Source organism: Medicago sativa, chromosome 4, assembly GCF_051527215.1.
Source record: "Medicago sativa cultivar Bolivia chromosome 4, Bolivia_mono, whole genome shotgun sequence".
In the NCBI taxonomy this organism is placed as follows: domain Eukaryota; kingdom Viridiplantae; phylum Streptophyta; class Magnoliopsida; order Fabales; family Fabaceae; genus Medicago; species Medicago sativa.
Window position 1 is genome coordinate 90,471,750 of NC_140752.1, and position 24,304 is coordinate 90,496,053.

Here is a 24,304-nt window from a genome sequence, read left to right on the forward strand (position 1 = left end):
AAATTTATTTAAATGTATCTATTAATGTCTGTGTTTAAATATCTGTTGAACTCCTGTAAAAACAAATTGTAGAAGTATTTTGAGAACTAATTAATATAACATATTATCATAGTGGTTAAAAAAAAGATTGGTGTGCCAAAAATATGATTGAACGAACGTAGGTCTGAATGAGACATCCTGAATACTTTTGAAACACAAATATTAGTTTAGAAGTTTTTTTTTTTTTTGACAGAAATCACATATCTTTTGTGTTGTATCATAAAAAAAAAAAAAAAGTCATATCAAAAGCATTACGAATCAATAAAAGTTAAATAATAATATAAATATAAACAAATATATTAGTAATTGTATATCACCTTAAACATGTTTCAATTTTCATGCAAGCACACTAGCAGCTTTGAAGTTTCTTTTTGACTGAATCAATGGTATTTAAGTTCTTTTGATAAAGACTAATATCATTCTACATGACGATTCAACAAAAAAAGGTTGTGTTGAGGTGAACATAGCCTTTTCTATTTGCACTAGGTTTATGTGTCTTTATAATGCCTGTTGTCAAAGTATCTAATTAGATGTTATAGACTGATTTATTCTAGCTTATACCCTGTATAAGGAGTTGATTTCTTTGATTTTTCTTATAGTTGGAGAGTTGGACTACAGCACTGAAAATATATCTTTGATAATGAATTTATAGGGTCCAATATATAGTGATTAAAAAAGGACCATAACAAAATATGTAATTTGCCATTTAAAATTGTTTTGCTGTTGTGTGTTATATAAAGATACTCTTTGTTGATTAATGTATGTTGGCATGTATATCAGTATAAACCTGAAGTGGTTGATATTACTGCTAATCGGATTGTTTATGTCCTGTTGTTTGATTCTGTGAAGGAGGATAAACCGTGTTGGAGCGCCGAGAATAATGGTCATCATACTGTTTGCAGTGCTTATCGTTTATGTATGTGTTGACAATTTGATTGTAGACTCTGTTAAACCAGTCGGGTGCTGCGGTCTCAAGGTATTTTTGCTGTCATATGTTCACTCACTGCAGAAAAAGCTTCCCTGTTTCAAATAGTAGACTTTACTATTTGCAGTTTCAATTTGAAGCGTATGAAAGTGGAGGAATTTTCGGCTGTGCGATAACATTCTTGAAATTGCGATGCAGGTGGCAGTGCAAGCAAGAAACTTGCTTGATGGTTGGCGTGCTGCACAGCGCAGACTATGAGGCAAAAGAAGAAACGAGCTGTTGCTCCAATTGATAGAGATAGATGGTTAAAACCTGAACCAAATAGGCTGCAATGCAACATCAATGCCTCATTTTCCAATGCTAGTAATCGAGAAGGCATTGGTGCCTGCATCAGAAATGATTCGAGTGGTTTCATGCTTGTTAAAACAGAATTGATTTTTCCAAATTTGTTCGGTGGATGAAGGAGAATCACGTGGATCGTTGTCAGCAATCAAGTGGAGCCATGACCATCAAATGGAAAATGTGGATTTCGAGCTAAGAAGGTAGTGGACAACAATTTTACGAGAGAGGCCTTAGATTTTGGTGCCATAATAACAGATTGCAGACATTCCTTTTTGTTATAGTCAATTTTAGTAACTCTAGAGTCTAGAGTTGAGTTTGTTTATCTTTAACTAGTTTGAGTTTATTTATTGAAACTTGTGACTGTATTGATCACATTGTTGCTGACAAAATGAGGTATGTTTGCCCTAGTCAAAAAATATGTATTACATGTTATGTTTTAGAATTTGCTCCACTATAATTTAACAATGGGACTAAAACTAGAAACTAATAAGGAAAGCAGCTATATACATCGCGGTAAGCTCGTCATATAAAACAGAGGAAACAGGGCAGAAATACCAAATTTACTCAACCTTTTTTTATGTAAATTGCGATGCCATATTTCTGCTGAATATACATACATATACACAAAGCAAGCATATGGAAAGTCTGAAACTGAAACTGAAAGATGGACTGTTATTTGTAAATAGAAGACATCCAAAGATTCCAAACAAAGTAGAACAATGCCTATTCCTTAATAATCCTCAAATCAGCACAATTCATTGATCTTTAAACTTGACAGATCATGAAATATATTTTATTGAAGTAGAAGATGATTCCATGGAAAATGACCTATTCTTATGCTGGATTTCCTCTTCCATTTCTATTAAGCAACATTGTTTTTATTTAACCTTTCACTAGATGATACACCAGAATCACCATCATCATTATCTACTCTAATAATAATATCTAATTCTCCTACACTATGTGATCCTAATCCTTCCCCAACAGCATTATCAAAGCTTTCTATCGGTCCTTGATTCTGAGTCTCACCGGAAACATTTGAAATTGAATCAAGTTGATCAGTGACTGTGATACTCACCTCTGCAGCATCATGGACCACAGGTGCGCGACACAACGGACAATTCTTGTGTGAACTAAGCCAAGTATCAATGCAAGGGATATGAAAAGCATGGCTACACTTAGGCAAAATTCTGAGACTCTCTTCCTCTTGAAATTCACCAAGACAAACAGAACACTCTGTCCCATCAACGAGTCCTTCATTTTTTCTGTATTTGAAGACTGTAATGGAATCTATCACTGATCGTTGAAGCCCTACGGTACGGATGAACCATATAGGATGATCAACAATAACCCTCTCATCACCATCATTATCATCATCATCATCATTTGAATTTGTAGAATCTCTATAACCATGGACATCAAACAATACCGGCGTGTTTCTTCTATGGCGGTTATTGGTATGATTATGTCTTCTTGATTGATATTTCCTTATGGATATGAAAAAGAAGAAGAAAAGCATAACCGTAGTAACAAAGCAAGCCATGGCCATCATAGCGATACGAAGTGTGTGGATATGGAAATGATGAAGTATTCCGTAGGGAGTGTATGCAACTGGTGGTTGTTGAGGGGAAGGGTTAGGGCTATCATTGCAATGATAGAAATGAAGGAGATTTCTAAGATGAAAAACCATTGCTGAAACAAAGAGGGTAGTGAGATTTGATTGAGAGAATGTTAGAGAGAAGAGTGTACATGGAAGATGTGGAGATTTTAGTTTGTTTTTCCACCACAAATCATGGTCTGATTAGATGGTAATTAGAATTTTTGGGTAATTTAGCCTTTCATAGGAAACTTCCGAGTTTACTTAGCAGCCAAGTTTTTTCCATGTTTAGACTTTCAGTCAATGCTGCTTTGATTTTGGGTTTTATATTACGCGTTACTTTAATAGTGGTGGAGCCTCCTTATGACTTATGTTATGACTTACACGTGAGACTGAAAATATCTATGAACAACCCGGTGGGAGTTTCCGGTGTGACTCTAAATTGGTAAAATACTTTCAAATAGATTCTTGAAATTATAAGTATTTTATAAAGTTAAAAAAAAAAAAAACTCTATTTTTTAGTAGTCATTTTAGTTTCTAAATGTAACAAATAGACAAAACAATCTAACAATGTATTGAAATTCCAACAAAGTCCCTCTGAATGTGCACTTTGTTAATCAAAATAATCATTGACATTCAAATAGTCTTTTGATACTGACATTACCTTTCTTATATGGGGACAGATATGAAAATAAATATGTACGATATGACAATAAGTAAGTATATTGAGGGTTCAATATGACAATATCAATAAAACATTTTAACGTAAAGGACTATTTAAACTAATGAAATACACAATCAAGATCTATTTTGAAATTTCGATACATTGAACGACTATTATGGCTACTCGATACACATTCAGGGATTAAAATGACTATAACCCTTTTTTGCTAAAACTATTAAATTGTTAGGTTGATCCTTATATTTAACCATTTAATATTAATTAAACCCTTATATTTTAACAATGTGTTATCAATTTGATCCCTCGGTTTATCTATTTAGTATCAATTTAGTCTCTAATATTTTTTTTAAATGATTAATATGAGTAAAATTTGACATAATCGGAAAACTTTTTGAAATATGTATGAAGTCAGAGACCTATTTGAGAGTGTCTTGCAAAGTCAATGATTAATTTGGTGCATTACTCGAATATGTTTGGTAAGTCAGGGCATTGGTCAGATTCGATTATGGCCCACTCACATCAATTTGAGGCCCAATTTCACATGTACTTGTGATTTTGCCGGTTCTCGAGTTATGTGGATTGCAGGTCATACAATGGGTTGAATCAGTTTTGGTCTACTATTTAAGTGGCCCAACTTTTTTTTACTTTTTGTTCACACAATGGGTTGAATCATTTTTGGTCTACTATTTAATCAGCCCTAACACATACAATGGATTTCACTTTAGGTACCTAGCAATTGCTCACAAGCATATATTGAACATGTCAATTAACTCTGTTCACTTCAAAACGGTGGTTAATTACCATTCAGTACTTTTTAAACCGGTTAAATCGTTTTTTAAATCGATTTAACCAACTAAAAAAATCGTGCAACGGTAGTTAATTGTCATTGGGGTATTGTGGGTAATTTGAGGTACTATAAGCAATTTCTAGATGCCTAAAGAGCAACTTCCAAAATTTCATGCAAAAAAAAAAAAAATTATGTTGGGCTTGTCCTAGGCTCAAGATAAAAGAGTATGAATATTGCTCTTTAGACTTCAAAGGTTGCTATCACACATCTGGAAATGATCTTCAATACTCTCAACTGCAGTTAATTGCAGTTCCCTGTTTAATATTTCTCTTTGCAGCGGACGGTAGTTAACTATCGTTAGGGTATTTTGGTCATTTCTAGGAGAGTGTGTGTGTGAGATAACAAATCTTTTAGCGTAAGCAGCAATTTTTAAAACAATTTGCATTTTCAGAATGAGTTTCTTTTGCTATCCAAAAAAATAAAATGAGTTTCTTTTGTCAAGTTTCTTGCAAATGAATTTATATACAGTAAATGGAAATTAATAAATTTATATGCAATCAAAAACATAACACCTATAAAAACACATCAGCAAAGATAGCATTCGTTGATATACAAAAAACGCGTGGAATTGAGGAGGTTATTTTGTGGAGGTTTTAAAAAACCCCCGCAAATTAGTTGAAACAGTGACGCGTTCCCTTTTAGTTGTAACAAATACTTATCAATCTGCAGCAGTTTAAAACCCCCGCAAAATTAAAGCAATTTTTTTTCTTTTTCTACCTATCCCGCTACACTTTCACTTGTGGGGCACTTATATTTTCGTTTCCCTCTCTTCTATTTCATTAAAAATTAAAAACAAAACAAAACCCCTTTATCACATTATTATCTCTTTCTCCCTCACAGATCCAGAACCTTCTCACTCTCTCTCACTCACAGATCCAGCGCCTCTCTTTCTCACTCTCGCCGCCGTGACTCTCCAGAACCGCTGTTCCAACACTCACTCTCTTCCTCTGTGACTCTCGCTGCTGTCAAACCACTCCATCACTCTCACTCTCTCCCTCCGTCACTTTCATTGTTCCATCACTGTCTCCCTCATAAAGGTATTTTTATTCTATTTTCCATAAATCAATTTGTTCAATAATTTGGGAATTAGGGTTTAATGAAATTGTCTTGCCTTTGAATTGTTTTAATGAAATTAATAATTCTAGGGTTTGAGGCTTTTGATTTTGATGAAAAATCAATATTTAGAGTTCACCAATATTTTCTGCAATATTACAATTTTAAGACAATTTTAGGGTTCTTCAATAGCTGTCACAAGCCATGAACAAACTTTATTCAACTATGATACAGTGTTTCAACTCTTGAAATTCTGTGTGTAATTAATTTTGTTGTCTTAGTGTTGAAAAATAACTTTTGGAGTCTAGATGTAAGTAATTGAATCTGATGACAGTGGAATGAATGTCAATGTACCATTGTTTATTGTGTTGGATTATTTTTTGCTGCTGTGTTGGTTATTTTTTGCTGTTGTGTTGGAAAGCTATGTTTGAACCAATTTATTATGTCTATTGTTCTATATAAACTCTGTTTTGCAGTGAAGTATGCACTCTTTTGACATGATTTAGTGTGTTTTGATATGCTATGGTTTTGCTTTAGGAAAATTTGTCTGTATCCAAGGGGGGATGGAGGAGACGACTACTTATCAATTTACCTGGAGGCTGAGAAAACTGCTAATATGTTTGAGGGATGGAGCAGAGTTGCGCTCACTTCCCATTCATGTCCCTTCCCCTTCGCTTCAAAGTTGCCACACATAATTTAGACAGCTCCAATTTGAGTTTTAAGACACAATTTGTCAGGTATGTTGATCATCCAAATGCATATTGGACTGGTTATTTTACAAGTAGGCCAAGCTTTAAAGGGTTGCGAGAGAATAATGAGTATTTATTATTAGGTATATTGTTTGACTCATTTACTTTATGAGGTAACCTGTTAAATGATTTTGAGCTCTAATATATCATTCTTACCTGGCTGGGCATTATTCATTCCTTTCTTCTTGATATTTAGGCATTATTCATTCTGAGCGTGCTAATGGAGATAGAACACACACACATTAGATATGGTATTCCTACAAATTTACTTGGATAAGTTTTGAAGTCTTTAGACATTGATTTATGCTTTTACATGACTGACTTAAGAACATACTTGCCACAGGTTTCCAATGCGAAGGTTTTTGTCCAGGACTCTCTTGGGATGGAAATTGAGTCTCAGCTTCTGCCTATATCTTTTTTTTTTTGAACAGCCAATACACTAAGAAAAGGAACCAAATAACCAAACCAACCAACAAGAGCAGAAGCTGATAAAACACGAGAAACCACTGCATCCTGGCAGCTAACACACACCAAACCGATCAGCTGCAGCAGAAGCACAAAACGCAACTACCCAAGCAAACTAACAGCACCAAAACAGCCCCAGCAGGAGAACAAAATAGTCAGACCAGCTTTTCTGATATACAACCGATGGCAGATAGCAGAATAAAAAATGTCAAAGCATATATAGGATTCCTGATGAAGTGGCTAACTTCTTTGGTTCATCTAATGTGAGTTCTTTTATGATCCTATCTTTGTTCCTTTCTTTGACAAAATAATACATCATGTGACTTTTTTTTGGTCGAATACATCATGTGATTTATTAGATTGTATATGTCGGTAGCTGTAGTTTTTTTTTTTTTGCATCAAGCTGGACGAAGTTATTTTACTTTTTAATTTAGGATGATTCAAGAAAGAGAGTTAAGTACCCGTCCAAAATGATAGAAGAAAATAGCATTTCAAGTTTAAATTAACCAGTCCTCCTGTTTTACTTGTTGTGAACTTCTGATACAATTATATGCCAATAAAGAGCGTTATGTTAGTTTGGTGCTTTTCTTAGTTTGGTTCAGAGCACGATCAATCTAGTGTGGTATTTGTTTTACTTTTTTCCGAAAGTTTTTGGAAGCTTTGTCAAATATTTTATCTAATGAAGTGTTTTCTTTTTTAATTTCAGTAGACAAATGTTGCAAGTGAGCCTAATTCGCCTTTGAAGGAAGAGGATCATGTGGTGGAAGCAACTTCTGATGGTTTTTAGATTATATAAAGGTTTTATATCAAACTTCAAACAACAATTGGTTGATTGTAGAACTTCTAAGTTTTTAATTTTAATGGAAGGTTGAACAAAAGATATGACACTATGTTTTGTTGTGATATCTCTTTTAGAGGAAGACATATTTTATGATATTATTATGAATTTGTTATGTATTGTCACAATTGATATTAGATTATATATGGATATTTTGGACACGTTGTTAGTGTTACATATTTATTTTGGAATTGAGGATATTGATAAATTTAAATCTTACAATACCAATAAATTGCAATTAAAAGCAAGTATAGATTAAATGAAGAAAAAATTTATTTAACAAAATACAATTATATTATCTTTGTATTAAAGGAGGTTAAAAACCCCCACAAAACAAACAAAAAAGAAATTAAAAAAAATATATATCCCTGTATCTAAGGAGGTTAAAAACTCCCGCAGATTAAACACTTATATTGCGGAGGTTTTGGGTCTGAATACCAGCGGTCACGAAAAACCCCCGCAGTTAATTTGTGGGATTAGTATATGCGGGGGTTTTGAAAAATCCCGCAAAACATTCTGTGGAGGTTAAAAACCGCCGCAAATTAGCTCTAAAACCCCCGCAATCTAGCGCGTTTTTTTGTAGTGGTACTCAGCACGTCCAGTAGCAATCAATCATTCATAGTGATAGTATATGATCAAAATTTAAGAAGAATCCAACATAAACCGATATTAAGTATTATCCTGCATGATCACAAATTCACAACAATCATGGAAGTTTGGTAATATACCACATACACCATGGAAAATAGTACTTAGTTACAAGTCCTAACTAGAAAGAATGAAAAACAATTTAAGAACATCCACCAACCATGCATGCTTCTTCACTGCTAGCTAGTGCCACCCTATTTAGGTATGTGAATTATGAACCATGCCTACGTGTGGCAGCAAAATAGTACTGTCCCAATGACTAAGTATAATTCATGTTGCTTAATTAGATCCAAAGTATAAATCTGTTATGAGAAAATGCACAGTCTCATGGTGGTGATGCTGTTTTGTTAATTATGAAATATAGTTGTAAGGAATGTACTAGTATCATTTATATGTGGACTAATTCAGTAGAAAGATTTATGACTAATTTAAGCAACAAATACAATGATAGTTTTTCTCTGTTCTTATGTCATTATTCTTGTGTTTTGTCATGAATTGTTGGTCTTTGTGACAATGATACTAAACAAGAAGTTGTTTGAGATAATAATTTGGTTATCCATGTAAACAAGCTTGATCCAAATGGAAAAGAAAAAAAAACAGAGAAATGATGATAATAATAACATAAATTGAAAAAAAAGTCTCAGTCAAGATTCTGTTTGTTTCCCCTTATGTTGGTGTTATTCTTTGGAAAGCATTAACAAAGTTAGAAAAGAGAACAAAAAAAGTATGCTGCCTACCACTAGGTGTTATGCACTGTCAGACAAACACTCTCAACTAATCAATTCCTTTTCCTTTTATTTTTTGGTTCTTAGTTTGTTTTACTCTCTTCGTTGTGTTATTCTATTCTAGAGCTACTAAAACAACAAAAAGGCCTCTCTCTTTCTCACTTTTAAAAGCATTGGACTGGAGCCTACTAATTAAAACCACTTTAATGAAAGGCATATGATTGCCTGGTTTGGTGGAATTATTATATTTTGCCTAGTTAGCTTCTAAGGTGAGAAAGTTAATAGTACAGTTTAGGGTGAATGGATACTTAAAAATTATTTATAACTTTAACAATAATCGGTATTTCTTGCAGTAATTACAAGTTCACGATAATGTTTAGTGTTCATGATTGAGACATTGATCCAATTAGAGGTGTTCAAATCCAAACCGATCCAAAATAAAATCGCAAACCGATCCAAAAAAAACCAAAAACCGCAAAAAACCGAATATTTTTGGATGTGTTTGGATGTTGTTTTGGAAAAACCGCTATGATTGGATTGGATCGGATTTCGAACTGCCTTTTCAAAATCGAACCAAACCGAACCGCGAAAGTAAATTTTAATACTTATTTATTATTTTATTAGTATTATATATTGCATTAATATATTGATGGTTGATATTTAATCATATATATTGCATTAATTTAATCTATATTATTACTACTTCATCTATTTTAAATATAATCAATCATTTTCATTGGTAATGTTAACTTTTTTTAATACATTTGTGTTATATTTTGTATCAAATCTATTATTTTATTGTGTATGTGTAATATTGATATTGATAAAAAAATTACTTGTTTCACTTTGGATATCCAAAAACCGATCCAAATTAAACCGCATCAGCATATATTTGGATTGGATCGGATCGGATCGATTTTTTTTAATAATCATCCGAACCGCATATGATTTTTATTTTGGATCGATTGACTTTTTATCTCAAAACCGATTCAAACCGGACCGCGAACACCCCTAGATCCAACCAATGTCAATTCAACAAAAAAAAAAATATCGATGTCTTGAAACTCAATTTTTATTGGTTTGAGCTCTAGAATTGTAGTTTTGAGCTCCTTAGCACTTAAGTGCTGATGGAGGTTTTTTTTTTTTCCTTTTTTCCTCGGCAGTTAACTGCAGCCGGTTCTAAAATTTTGATAGTTAATTGCCGCGGGGCATTTTCGTCTTTTACTAGTATTTTTCAACCTTTGCATATGTGTCAACAGCAATTTTCGAAAAACAAACTAAATCGAAAATATATGGTCTTGGTGATGACGTCTAATCCACGAAAAGAGAATATTTTGGTGACAAGTCATTTCTATCTATAGTTTATATTTTAAATTGACAAACCAATTTATATTTTAATTGAAAATATGAATTTTTAAGCGTCCAAAATATAAAAAGGTATATTTAATTCAAGTTTTATTAAAAAAAAAATTTTTAGAGATTCTTATAATATTCTAAATTTCTAAAAAAATTCATTCAAAAATATGATGGCTACACAAGAGTTGACTTAAATATAAAGGATTTCCTTAATCTCCTTTGGAATGTGCAGTTGACTCACATCCTTCGAGAAGCTAACGAATGTGCAGATTTTATAGCTAAACATGGTGTCATCCACGATTCTTCTTAGTGCAGCTGGAGAACCTCATCCCAGGCTTAGAAGATTTACTTCTCGCTGGTGCTTCTAGAGTACAGTTCTTAAGGTTGTAGCCTAGTTTCTTTTTCTTTTCTTTTTCTCCTTCTACCAAAAAAAAATGTAAAGACTAAAAGGGGTGATAGAAATTTTTTAGAGAACTAAAAGTCGAAGAAAAATCTTAGAGAGTCTGAAACGAACAAATGATATATTTATACGGATAAAAAAATAATGGCGCAGGCAACCTAAACGCATTCATACTAGCTACAAAAACCAAATATGATCGATATTACATCCCAATTAATAAATAAAGAAAATATCATAAAAATAAATTAGATAGGAAAAATATATATTAATGCTTCTTTGATAATTTCGCTGACGAATATTTCGATCAAATATATATTAGTGCTTCTTTGATAATTTCACTGAGGTTTGATTTTTATAATGAGAAGATGTATAAGTATATAGTGTTGATATCAGACGTGTAAATATAGTGTTGACATAAGATTTTGTGTAAAAAAACAACATTTCTCTTTGTAAAAATCACATTTAAGTGAATGCATGCATCCAATCATAAATTATTATCTTATGTTTAGTTCAATTTTTAACTACAATAAATTTTGTAAAATCGATCTACTAAAAATCATTTTTAGCGATGGCTGAACTAAAGTGGAAAGATTACAATGTTCATTAGCTTAATGAATTGTACCCTTCTCATGAAGTTATCAATATTTTGGTCCACCACACACACGTGTTGTTAACGGCTAGAAACATTTCGAGTTTTTTAATTAACAAATTCATGGCGGTAGGGCCCGATGATTGACAATAACCATACTGATTTTATGCTGAAAACTCCAAATCCCATCCCACCCATTCCATTTCATGCTTGGTTGTCACTGCTTTGAAATTGCATGGGAAAGAAAGAGGAGACAATGAAATGGAACTGATTAGTAAAATTTGTCTGCAAGTTGAAGCTGGAAACGACAGCATTTATTTATGAGTTCATATATCATATATACCACATGTTTAGGGAAAGTGGGTGCGTGTCTCATGCATTCAGGAGGATTTGCCGATGCAATACATGCCCATATCCCATTTTCAATGTGTCTCTAGATACTTCAAGTTTAAAGTTCGGTGAGAAAATATAATAATAAACTTATAAATTCACTGTTAGATACTTAGATTAATCAAACTTTGAGAAATTTGCTCACAAGGATGAAGCAACGAGAAAGTAGGGGTTTACACATGCTGAATTGGGACTGGTTTGATAAAACTCTAGGAAAAAGATAGGTACACACCCTTTTTTATACACGTTTCATGTACACCCTCATGTGTCAAGGGTATTTTAGTAATTTCACATCACATCATCACTCCATCTCATCTCTTTTTTAAATGTTTTGCGCCATGTCACAATTGTGTGTGGATGTCAAAGAGTGTATGCCATCTAAGACGGTCCATGTATAAGGGCTCAAAAATTTAATATTCAGACCAATCAACTCTTATGGTTAATTCGGTTGGATATCAACTGGTATATAGCATTGAGAGAAAATGAAAAATAAATCAAACCAATCTAATGATAAACGTGTGGGGCGGATAGGGCTCATGAAACCTCAAGGAAAAATATTTATTCTAAGGAAATTTAACTTCTTTTTTTTTTTAGCATAAAGAAATTTAACTAAATGAAAACATCTCTGGTCCTTTTTTTTTTGTTGACAATAACATTTCTGGTCCTTGAACATTTGAAAAACCAAAATTCGAAGCACAAATATAAGGAAGAACGAATATGAAGCGCACATTTTTTTTTTTTGAGGGAAAAATATGAAGCACGCATCTTATAAGTTATAACCTTTCCACATTTCTTTGCTATTCGACAAATCTTTTTTTAAACATTTACATAATGGTCCCGTTCAAAAAATGAATTAAATAACGGTCAACACTCAACGCAATGTATGATCATCATTTTCAATACTAGTAGTACTATTTGAGTCCTGAAAACAGAAATTGAATACATAATAGTACTGATAAAAAAAAAAATTAGCACTTTTTCAAAAATAAAATATTCAAATTTAGCATTTGTTAAATACTACTTGATGAAAATTTATTCAATTCCCTTGTAAAAAGAAAATAAATAGATCAGATTTAGCAACTTTTTTGTTGATGTTAACCATATGGTAATTCGGAGTTCAATTGTGAAGTAAATATCGTCTGGTCAAAAATTGTTTCATCCAAGAATAAACTCTTGTTTTATCTCGTCAATACTTATTCTAATTAATATAGAAAAATCATGTATAAATACATATTTATACATGAGTCAGCCGTATTGGTTCAACCGACTTCTTGTATCTAAAGTCTTTCTGACAATGATGGTTAGACGACGTATCTCGCTGATGGAGTGTCAACGGAGGTGTAAGTGTATATGGATGAAAAACTTTCATTTGAGGAAGAACATACTCATATTAATGGATGAACTCACATTTGAGAGGAGGATTGTTGATGTGGTTAGAAGTGTCATTGAATGGAAATGGATTTTTTTTTGTACATGGAAAAATGGATGTTGAGCAACATATAATTAACATGAAATGTATATCTAATATCTTAAGATTTTGAGTGAAGATGCATTATCAATTCAGTTGTGTGGTTGTGCAGAGTGTCAAAACCCAATTTGGTAATTCCTCAGATCTTTTCATGACCCAACAAATATGAAGAAAAAAAATTATATAAACCCACTTCATCAAAATTAAATGGTTTTTCTATATATAAAAAATTGTTTAAGTTGCTAATGTATTTTTCTTTTTACATAGGTTTCTTCCATTGAAAGTAATCTTATTCGAAGCATATCATCACTAAATGTTTATATCTCTTCCAATTAAGATTCAAACTTTATTTTCTTAAAAAAAAAAAGATTCAAACTTTATTTTGCATCGTTACGATAGTCTAACCGTGTCTGCTAAACCCAATCACAATTGATACTAACGTGCCCAATTCTATTTTAGAAGAAACTGACGAAGGCCGGCCTAACTATCTATTCCAGTTCAACACTCGCATCTTAAAATTTAAAAAACCCAGGGAATAAGCGTTGAAGAGTATACACAAGGTTTCAAAAGTAGTGCTAGACCAGACTAGATAAGAGAATGCATATATTCAATTTCATAGGCTGCTTACCCCCCAAAAAGAATCATAGGCAATCAACAGTCAATTGGATGGTTTTTATTCTGCACTACAAATTTGGTTTGTAACTGGGCATGCACCTCTAACCTGGGCCATATCAACTCGCCAAATACTCTTAATTTGGTCATTAGCCATCCGTAAAACACTTCAGAGATCCACGTCCCATGTATAAATTGACTTAGGCATCATAAGAATTGAAATTTGTATCCACTATTAACATCACATCTCAGATCTCACTCACTTTAATCAAAGTTTGACTTGAACTTCCTAGTTTTTGCAAATCAAACATCATCGTTGGGCATCTCCCATTGACAGGGGCGATTGCTTGTGTAATGAAGGGGTAGCTTTGGCTACCCCAAAATTTTTATTTTTATTGAATGGCTGGGTATATTAATATAGTTAGCTACCCCAATAATATATTTTTAGCTACCTCAAATAAATTTATTTGCAAAAAAATTAACAAACTATTACTTGATTAATAAACTTATTTGTCATATATTGACATTTCAGTCTCTACAACAACTATAGAGAAAACATTTTTAGTAATAAAAATTATCATTAGTCAAATTCAAATATAATGGGCTATAGTTTAATGGAAATAGCTTCTTTGTTTACATTGAAAAAGAATTTGTTAGTTTATTTAGAAAATATTCATATGAATATATATTTGACTCCTTAAAGCTTAATTTTATAGAGATTAAACATATTTAACCCTTAAATTTAATATATAAAGTTTAAAAAAAGTTAATTTTTCTTTACTTCAAAAAATTCTTTGTATTTGGCCTCTTCGTAAAAATTACGCTAGCTTCGCTGCTGCCCATTGACATCATCCATAGCGATTTTCGGAGACATTCAACAACTATACCTTTTGTTTTCATATTAGATCACCTAACTTGTTCTCACATCATCAAATTGGATGATCAAAATTATGAATTGGTAAAAAAATTCTGAAATGGAAATCAAAATTGGGCGATTAAAAATGGGAGAATTAAAATTATGATTTTGTCAAAATAAGGAGATAAAAATTGCATATAAGCCTTGATATTTTATGCAATATAAGTATTTTTAGATAGATTATTAAAAAAAAAAAAAAAAAAGTCTTTTTAGATTGTTGTCTAAGATCTCAAGTCTTCTATACGGTTTAGTCCGCTGCACATCCACCGCTTTAATACTTGTTCAAAATCAACCACAGATCATTGATTGCGTATGTGTGAATTGAACCAACAATCATCCAAAAATATATAATAGTTAGACATGTTTTTAGTTCCTATATTGATATCATTTTTCGTTTTTATAGTCTCTTTAAAAAAAAAATTCAAATGTTTTTCGTCATCAGTATTGATATTTATTTTTAAATCAACTCATGTGTAGCCCATTTGACGTTGACTTGGAGTCTTGGAGTATGTTCCTCTTAAGGTCTTAGATTCAATTTTCTCTGGTATCAATTTTGGTGGGCTAAGCCCATACATAATTTTGTTTTGGCTTTAAATGGGGCTCCCGCAAATGGCGGTGGGATTGGTCTATTCGGATTAGTCGATTTTTTGATTCGATACACAGTTTTTTAAAAAGTCAACTCATGTGTACTTTTAGGTTTTAACAATATAACATTTTAAATCTCTAACAAAAACTTAATTTTTTTAACAATAGATAAATTAAATATAAATTTTTAAGTTGTGTGTAAAAATTCATATTTATCTAATCTTATCTTATATTAAAAATTTCTAAAAGTTGACAACGAAACACATCTTAAAACGCTTCACATATACTTAAAAAGCCGTAGATCTTTTTTCCCGTAGATTTGAATCATGATAGGAAAGTGGAGAATTTTATTAATCTTCTTACAAATATTTAGAGTTTTTGCTGAAGAATGCGCTTAGAGCATTCTTTAAAGTTTTTAAATAAAAAAGTTATTTTTTAAAAAATTAAATTATTTTATTTTATTTTATTTTTAAATAATTTAATTTTTAATACATTAAATATAAATAATTTTCATAAAAATTTACTATTTTAATTGTTTAAAGAATGCTTTAAATAGTTTACATTTCTTAAAGAGAAGCGTTATAGTTGGGACCATTTGACAAAATAAATTGAATATAAAATTTGAAGAGAGATGATTACAAAAAAAAAATATTTTTTAAAAAATGGAAGAAATGGAGATAATCTTAAATGGAGATGATTTTAACTCGTTATAGTCACTCTCTTTCTAATATACTTCATCTGTTTCAAAATGAATGTCGTTTAAGGTTTTTACATACATATTAAGAAATGCATTAATTAAAAGAAAGAGGTATGTTATTTCACCAAATCATCCTAATCAACTATTAGTTTGATTTTCATTAAAGAAAAAATAATATTTTGGAAGTAGTGTATTATTGCATTGGAAATTGAAAATGACATTCATTTTAAAACAAATTTTATTGGTTAAATCAACACTCATTTTGAAATGGAGTATTTTTTAACAATCACTCTCTTATTGAATAGGCTTAAATGCAATTCTGATCCCCCTATCACTTATTCTTAAAGCTTATTAGGTCTAGCTACAACTAAACCTAAAAATTTCCCTCTAATTACCTATCATTTAATGCTAATCCTCTAAACCCTAAAATATTTCCCTCCTTCAATATCTTAAATTTGAAATTCAAATTATGCCGGCCATTTGTTAGGTTCATTCCACTTCCTATGCATTTATTAAGGCATGGTTTTAGCACTGTTAGCTTCCAATTTGAATTTCAAAACAAAATCTGCTTTTATTCCCCATGCACATAACACGTATAATAACCACTCAACAAAGGTTTAGCTATTTCCAAAGCAATTCAACGTAGCACTCTTCACCCTTCCCTTTCTGCTATATATACATACAAATCAGAATGAATTGAAACACATCCTTACATATTCATTTAATCTTCCATACCCAACATGTTTGCCATCAAAATGATTACTTCTTCTGATAAATCGATCTGAATGTTTCGCTTATGGATATTGTTTTGGCAGAAATGATTGCTTTTTTTCAAAGTTGATTGTGCTGGCATTATCTAGGTATGTAGTTTCATTCAAAATTGTGACGGCTTAAGGATTTTTTTTCTCTACACGGATATATGGTGTGACCATGGTCTTTCATTCACTTATAAACTTATGTCTGATTTATAAAAGCCATTCTCACTGTTTCTTTCTTAAGTGTGTTAAAGATAAATTATTTAATAGATTTTTCGTTTCTCTTCAGATGAAACTTTAATTTTTATTGAAGTAATTGATAAATATATCTCAAATTGTATAGGTTAATTATCTTTCAACTTGACTAAAACAAACCCTTTTAATGTCCCCATTTTAAGACATATTTTCTATGAACTTATGAAGGAGTAGGCTTGACTAGGTATTTCTCTAGAAAAAAGTGATTGTGGGTAGTAGGCATGATTTTTCTTTTTTGTCCTATTAACTATTTAGAAATAATGTTAGTTTTATGCAACAAGACTATGTGAAGTAAACATGAAGAATAGAGCAAATACAAGAAGAATTTCTTTTTGTGATGGATTCAACTATGAAAGCATGCCTAGCCATTATAATTTTTTCAGAAAATTTGTGCTACTGTATAGAACTTCCTTACTATTAATTTCAGCATTTAGAGCCTAGCCTTCTTTACAATGATTTATTGTTGTCAGTTTCATTACCTAATGTTTTTATTGTTGTGAGGCTTATTACTTTACATATGCTAACAACTTCAAATAGGCACCATGGTTGTGGGTATAATTAAAGGATGGATTTAAGGTGTTTCAAGTTGGGAGGAATACTTTTCTTAGGAGTTGGGAGGAATACTTTAAGGATGGATTGACTGTGGAGTAGCTTGTGTTAGCAACCATGTTTTATGCAAAGCTGCAGGGCACATGTAAAAATGACGTTGCATAAAAATGACAATGAGAAACAATTCAACAAGCCTTTTATCTCGAGTGAAAAATGCGGTTGAATTTTGATCAAAGTTCCAAGAGTGTGGCAGCAGACTTTGTCCTAAGAGATAATGTTTGGCAATTGACAAGTGGTATTAGAAACTCAAAAGAAATGAACTGATAGAAGTAGTCAAGGATTGTGTGTAGTGCTGCTAAATTTGAGAGTTTGTATGACTAAAATATGTAATTTATACCTTGAGAATAAGAATCAGGAAAATTGTACTTAAAAAAAATATAAATTTGGTGTGGCTCAATCTTTTGCCTTTATATCACATGGAATTTGGTGTAAAAATGATCTATTTGGTTGTAACTAAAGTATTTGTTAAATATCACATGGAATTGAATATATGATAAAGAAACAAGGCATCAATGGAATTAAATAAATAAGTGCAGCAACAAGAAAGCAATTCAAATTAAAATACTTAGCAAAACAGATTTGTAAAACGGCACCGAATTCAATTGGGATAAAAGGGGATGATAAAGAAAACTAGGAATTTGTGATTAGGAAAATATACTTCAGAACTTCTATAAAAATACAGTAGCCAAAAGGTTTCTAAATCATAAAACTAGAGCTGAAAACTAGAGCTAAATCGTAAATCATTATTTTCATGTCATTGAAGTTTATTACATGAGTTTTTATTATGTTGTTTATTCACAAAGAGATAAATATAAAAAACAAATACGGGACACATATTCGTGAATGTAAAATATAAACATAGCTAACATATTTGTTTACACGAATATAAGCGTGTAAAATCCACAACGAGTACATTTTTATATAAAGTAAAAAATATTTAATATAAACATTACATTAATGTTGGTATTTCGATAATAGTCAAGAGTTTTCAAAAAAATTCATATCAACTTTCTAATACTGGGACATAAAAACTTATTTTTGCTGATATAAGCATATAAATTCTACAACAAGCGAGGTACAAATATTTAACAAATTTTTGCATATACATAAATAATTAATGAAATCACTATATTATTATAGATAATTTAATAATATTCTTAAAAAAAAACATTAATAATATTACTAATATAAATTTTATATAGTTAATTACCGTAAGTCGAGGGGAAAGTTTATACCCAGATTATCTCTAACGCCATCGGACATGAGAATTCCTTTGAAGTTTCAAAGAAGGCAATTTCCTTTGCCCGTATCATTTGCAATGACTATTAACAAGAGTCAAAGTCAGTCACTTAAAATTGTTGGCATATATCTTCCAACGCCTGTATTTTCACGTGGACAGTTGTATATTGCTATATCGAGAGTTACTTCAAAAGAAGGGTTGAAAATATTGATCACTAATGAAGATGTTGAAGATTTTGCTTTTACATCCAACGTTGTTTATGAGAAAATATTCTATAATGTTTGATATAAACAATATCACTTAGGTGATTATTTGACTACATCGACTATTTGTTGCATTTTAGTATTTCATACAATAATATATAATGTAATGTTCATTTTTTTTTTAAATTATGGCATTTTAGTTGTTAGTGAATGTTTTTCAGCTCATAAGACCCGTGCGGCGCACGGGTCGATAATCTAGTTTTTTAAATTGTTAACTTTTGATACCCCTTTTTTCAAAACCAACTTTGTCATCCGCGTGGATAGAAGGTCAACAAAAAATTTTGGTCCCCTCCTTTTCGGACGATGTGACAAGCTCATTAATGACATGGATTGTCCATGTGACACATCTTTTGACACATCATTTCCACTTCATTAAAATTTAAGTCTAATCATAAAATTCAATAACAAATTAATATTAAAATTAAAAAAAAATGGGGAATAAAATTAGAAACCCTAAACTGTTCTTTTATTCCCGAATTAAAGAGAGAGAAAATCCTAAATTGAAGAACACAAGAAAAGATCCTTCAATTTCCTTTCAAATTCATCATTCATATTGGGATTCAGCATTGATATATAAAATACTAATTTAAATAAGATTGAATCCTAGAGACCGATTCTCGTAAGACAGAAACTATACTACAATACTTGTGGTCCAAGAGACTCAGTTTCATGTATAGAGTATTCTCTATGTAAAATAAGAATTACAACCTTTCTGGCATAGCCATCGATGGCTATGGTTGATGAATTTGAAAGGAAATTGAAGGATATGTTCTTGTGTTCTTTAATTTGGGATTTTTCTCTCTCTCTCTTCAATTTGAAAATAAAAGAACAGTTTAGGGTTTTTAATTTTATTTCCCATTTTTTATTGTTTAATTTTATAATTATATTTAAATTTTAATGAAGTGAAAATGATGTGTCAAAAGATGTGTCACATAGACAATCCACGTCATTAATGAATTTGCCACATCATCTAAAGATAGGGGACCAACAAATTTTGTTGACTTTCTAATCAAGGATGAAAAAGTTGGTTTTGAAAAAAGAGGTATGAAAAGTTAACAATTTAAAAAATAGAAGGATCAAAATTGCATTTAATGATTTAAGCCTATTGGATAAAATCTTACAGGGTCACTTTAGTTTAGACCAGTGCATGTTTTGGTCCAACTTAGACCACTTAAATGACCTCTTATTGTAGGTTGTCTTCAGGTTAAAACATACAATACATCCTATTATCCAAAAACACACTAGCAGCCCCCCTTTCCTCATTTAATTTACAAAGTATTTTTTCCATATCTAACAAACCCCATGAGTCCATGACTGTATTGGAGGTGGAGCGAAATTTCTTCTTCAATTCTGAATGTTATTAAACAATTATGACCAAGTTGGACCCCAACTTGCACGGGTCCAAATTAAATTTTACCAATCTTACATGAGTATGATTATTTAAAAATAAATCACATATCTTAATATATATAAATGTTATACAGTCTCCAATCAACCCTGATTAACCCTAATCCCGCCCTTTTTTCTGGGAATTTTTATGAAAAAAAGGGTTCGCAAGGAATCGAACCAGGTATCATATGCCACCACTTCGTAACTTTTACCACTAGGCTACAACCATTTTTTTGAAATATTATTGCTTCTAAAATAGATATGTAAGACCTTTTTTTAAGCCACTAACACCTTGGTGGTTCCTTTTCCAATAGCAGTTACTTTTTTATTATTGGCGGTTCCTTTTATATTTTTCCCAATTACTAGATTGCAGTTCCTTTTCTTATTTTTTTTTTCCTTTCTTATAACAACTTCTTTTCATTATTCTTTTTTTTCTTTCTGTAACAACATATCAGTTTCATATATTATTTTTTTGGTGCAAACTTTTGTCTATTATTTTCTTTTGATTTCAATGTTCACTATGAATTATCATTTTAATTGTGTTGATATTCACATTTGATTACTTCAGCTGAATGATATTTATATATGAAACTCTATAAAAATCCGTGCATCGCACGGGTTAAAGTCTAGTAAAATGGTAAAATTAACATAGGTTTTAGAGTGGATGTTAGAGAGAGATCATTTGACATTTCTTTTTCCCAAATATTTATGCAAAAGTTAACGTAGCGCGTGGTAGCTATTGTCACAGTAAAAAACGCTGACGAAACACGTATCTTTAGTCGGCTCAAATGGCGTATCTCAGCTTACGAAAGCCACGCCGAAACACCACTCTCAAGGAAAAACGGTCGAAAAACAACAAATCCAACCGGCTAAACCGGTACACACAAAAAGTTGCATTTGAGTTGAATTTGGGTTTCATTACATTAACATTTCATAGCCAACTATAGTTGCAGTCACCTAACCCAACCCCAGTCAAATTGTAACCTAGGTTGGGTTTATTTATAGTCACAAACTCACATGAACTAAGCTTGCCTTTGAACTCCTTCACCATCAACTCAACATAATACAACTCTTTCTTTTTCTTCATCCCCACTTTCTCTGTTTGTTGCCTTCTTAGCCTATAAAAATTTGACAGTGTAATGATGTAGAAGAATAAAAAAAACAGACCAGAACAGTGTTGTAAAAAAAACACATTAATTAGTCACTACTACTTTGATTTGTTGTGTTGTGTGTTGTGTGTTGGAAGTGTTTGATGGGTGAAGAGGAACAAGTGTTAAGAAAAAACAAAGGTAGACACATGGGAGTTAATGGTGATAAGTGGTTGTATGGTAACTGCTTAAACAATTGTGCTAATTGGCGCTGTTTAAGATACCAAAACTCTCCTTTTAAGTGAAAACACAAAAACATAATCTTTGTCTTCTCACCTTTTTTTTTCTCTTCGGATCTTTATTTTCTCGTACTAATCATATTTAACAACCTTAATCTTATAATTAAAGTTCTCATCATGAAGAGACTTGGCAGCTCCGATTCTTTAGGTGCTCTCATGACAATTTGTCCAACAACAGGTTAATTCATATTTCAGACTTTATTTTATTTTTGTGCTACATATTAATTCAGACATAATATTCATAGTGCGTGTTTGTTCTTTGTTGTCATGTCTCAACATTTTTTACAATCTAGCATCTCATGTGTTTAGACCTTTAAAAAGTAATACCTTTTTTTCTTCATTATTTATTTATCTTACTCCAATTTTTTATGCTTGATTCCTTCCTTTTTATTCACTATATTGCATTACAACTCATCATTTTTAGTTCAATTACTGTCATGTTTGATATTAGGGTGAATTTATTAAAAAAAAATAAAATACTATGGTCTGATTTTTTTTAAAATTATACTTTGTAGCTTTTGCAAAATCACTTCAGATCACCGTAATTCTGACAAATCAACTATGATACAAAACATTCAATGCATCTCAACTGAATTAGGCTTGATAGTAACTGTTACTATGTGTACTTATATGTGTGATTTCTTGCATTGATTGATATAGAAGAAGAGAGTCCAAGGAACAACCAAGTGTATGGAAGGGAATTTCAGTCCGTGATGGAAGGACTAGATGAAGAAGGATGTGTTGATGAACCAGGGCAGAAGAAACGAAGACTAAGTGTGGATCAAGTTAAGGCTTTGGAGAAGAATTTTGAAGTTGAAAACAAGCTTGAACCAGATAGGAAAGTGAAGCTTGCTCAAGAGCTTGGTTTGCAACCAAGACAGGTTGCTGTTTGGTTTCAAAACCGTCGTGCTAGATGGAAGACCAAACAATTGGAAAGAGATTATGGTGTTCTCAAAGCCAATTATGATGCACTTAAACTTAATTGTGAGAATCTCCAACGTGACAATGAAACCTTACTCAAAGAGGTACATAGCTATACTATACTTCTTTGGCTGTAAAATTATTTTTTCAAATAGTGTTACAAAGATTTTTACTATATTTGTTTCTTTAACTAGTGTTACAGAGATACTTATGCCCCCCTTGAATATCTGATACACTAAGGGCGGGTTCGAATCTCTTTGCATATAATGCTGGAGAATTACGAGTTTGATTTTACACCTTAGCATATAAATGTATTTTACAATCTTTTACCATCTGAATTGTACCGAAGTATCTTTATAGAGTGTATAGTGAAGAATAATATAAAGAGTTCTAAGAAATTTGTATCATATGCTTATTTTGGCAGGTTAAGGAATTGAAATCAAGATTGCAAATACAAGAAGAAAACACAACTACTGAAAGCGATGTTTGTGTGAAAGAAGAGTTGATAACATTGCAAGAATCAGAAAACACGGCTTCTGATGAAACCGCCATTCTTAGATCCGATTCTAAGGACTTAAACTACGATTGTTTCAAAAACGGTGATGGAGTTGCTTCACTATTTCCTCCGGATTTCAAAGACGGTTCTTCAGATAGCGATTCAAGTGCAATCTTGAATGACGAAAGCAACGCAGCAATTTCTTCATCTGGGGTTCTTCAAAATCACAACTTTTTGATGTCTCCTGGTTCTTCTTCCTTGAAGTTTAATTGTTCTGAATCGTCGTCATCACCGTCTTCTATGAGTAATTGCTTTCAGTTTCAGACGCAGTTTGTGAAGATGGAAGAGCATAATTTTCTTAGTGCTGATGAGACTTGTGATTTCTTCTCAGATGAACAACCACCAACGCTTCAATGGTATTGTTCAGAGGAGTGGAATTAAGAGAGAAGAAGAAGAAAAAGACTCATGAGTTTAATTTGAGAGGTGCGAATAGAAAAAATAAGACATTGTGCAACGGTGTATAGTTGAAAATCGATCCCTGTAAAAATGGATTAATGAATTGGAGAGATTGAGAGAGAAGTTAAAGAAAGTGAGGGGGAGAAGGGTTGAAGGTGGATGATCGCATGGTGTAGGGTCGGAGATGAAAGGTTGATGATGATTAAGACCGTGCGGGGGGAGGGTTAATTTCTGAATAATAATGATTAGATCTTAATGAAAACTCTCTTGTAAAAATTTTGGAATTGGGTAGAAGATATTTACTATTCTAATGGATCTATACCCATTTATCTTTACTCCTTTACCTTGCATAGTAGTTCTGTCGGATTTTTTTTTAGGTGTAAACCGAGTAACACCCACGTACGCACGTGCAATTACGAAGGCTAATCCTTTTAGTATTGTGGATCCAAATGTGCGGTAAACTCTCCCCAAGAGTTTTAACTTTGCTTTCCAAGAGTGGATTTGAACCTAGGATCTTGATTAAGCTAGAAGATACCTATATCATCTCATCTAAGCGTTATTGGATCGTTCTATCGGATTTTAGGAGTAGTAAACTTTTTTATATATTTAA

At 31.8% G+C, this 24,304-nt stretch overlaps 2 protein-coding genes and 2 long non-coding RNA genes across 4 annotated transcripts; 3 read left to right on the forward strand and 1 right to left on the reverse strand.

Moving 5' to 3' along the window:
* Positions 1 to 1,858: 1,858 nt before the first annotated feature.
* On the reverse strand, positions 1,859 to 3,195 carry LOC146933608 (RING-H2 finger protein ATL51-like). The gene has a single exon (XM_085705411.1). It carries the CDS (start codon positions 2,994 to 2,996, stop codon positions 2,169 to 2,171), a length of 828 nt encoding a protein of 275 aa, XP_085561537.1. The 5' UTR covers positions 2,997 to 3,195; the 3' UTR covers positions 1,859 to 2,168.
* Positions 3,196 to 5,266: 2,071 nt separating this feature from the next.
* LOC146933609 (uncharacterized) lies at positions 5,267 to 7,698 on the forward strand. The gene is made up of 5 exons (XR_015007516.1): positions 5,267 to 5,469; positions 6,023 to 6,222; positions 6,431 to 6,485; positions 6,578 to 6,962; positions 7,406 to 7,698. It is a non-coding gene; the product is annotated as an uncharacterized LOC146933609 (long non-coding RNA).
* An 8,854-nt stretch (positions 7,699 to 16,552) lies between these two features.
* On the forward strand, positions 16,553 to 17,957 carry LOC146933610 (uncharacterized). Its single transcript, XR_015007517.1, has 2 exons — positions 16,553 to 16,783; positions 17,471 to 17,957. It is a non-coding gene; the product is annotated as an uncharacterized LOC146933610 (long non-coding RNA).
* Positions 17,958 to 21,464: 3,507 nt separating this feature from the next.
* On the forward strand, positions 21,465 to 24,029 carry LOC146933611 (homeobox-leucine zipper protein ATHB-6-like). Its single transcript, XM_085705412.1, has 3 exons — positions 21,465 to 21,999; positions 22,482 to 22,846; positions 23,167 to 24,029. Exons 1-3 carry the CDS (start codon positions 21,939 to 21,941, stop codon positions 23,677 to 23,679), a joined length of 939 nt encoding a protein of 312 aa, XP_085561538.1. The 5' UTR covers positions 21,465 to 21,938; the 3' UTR covers positions 23,680 to 24,029.
* Positions 24,030 to 24,304: the final 275 nt, after the last annotated feature.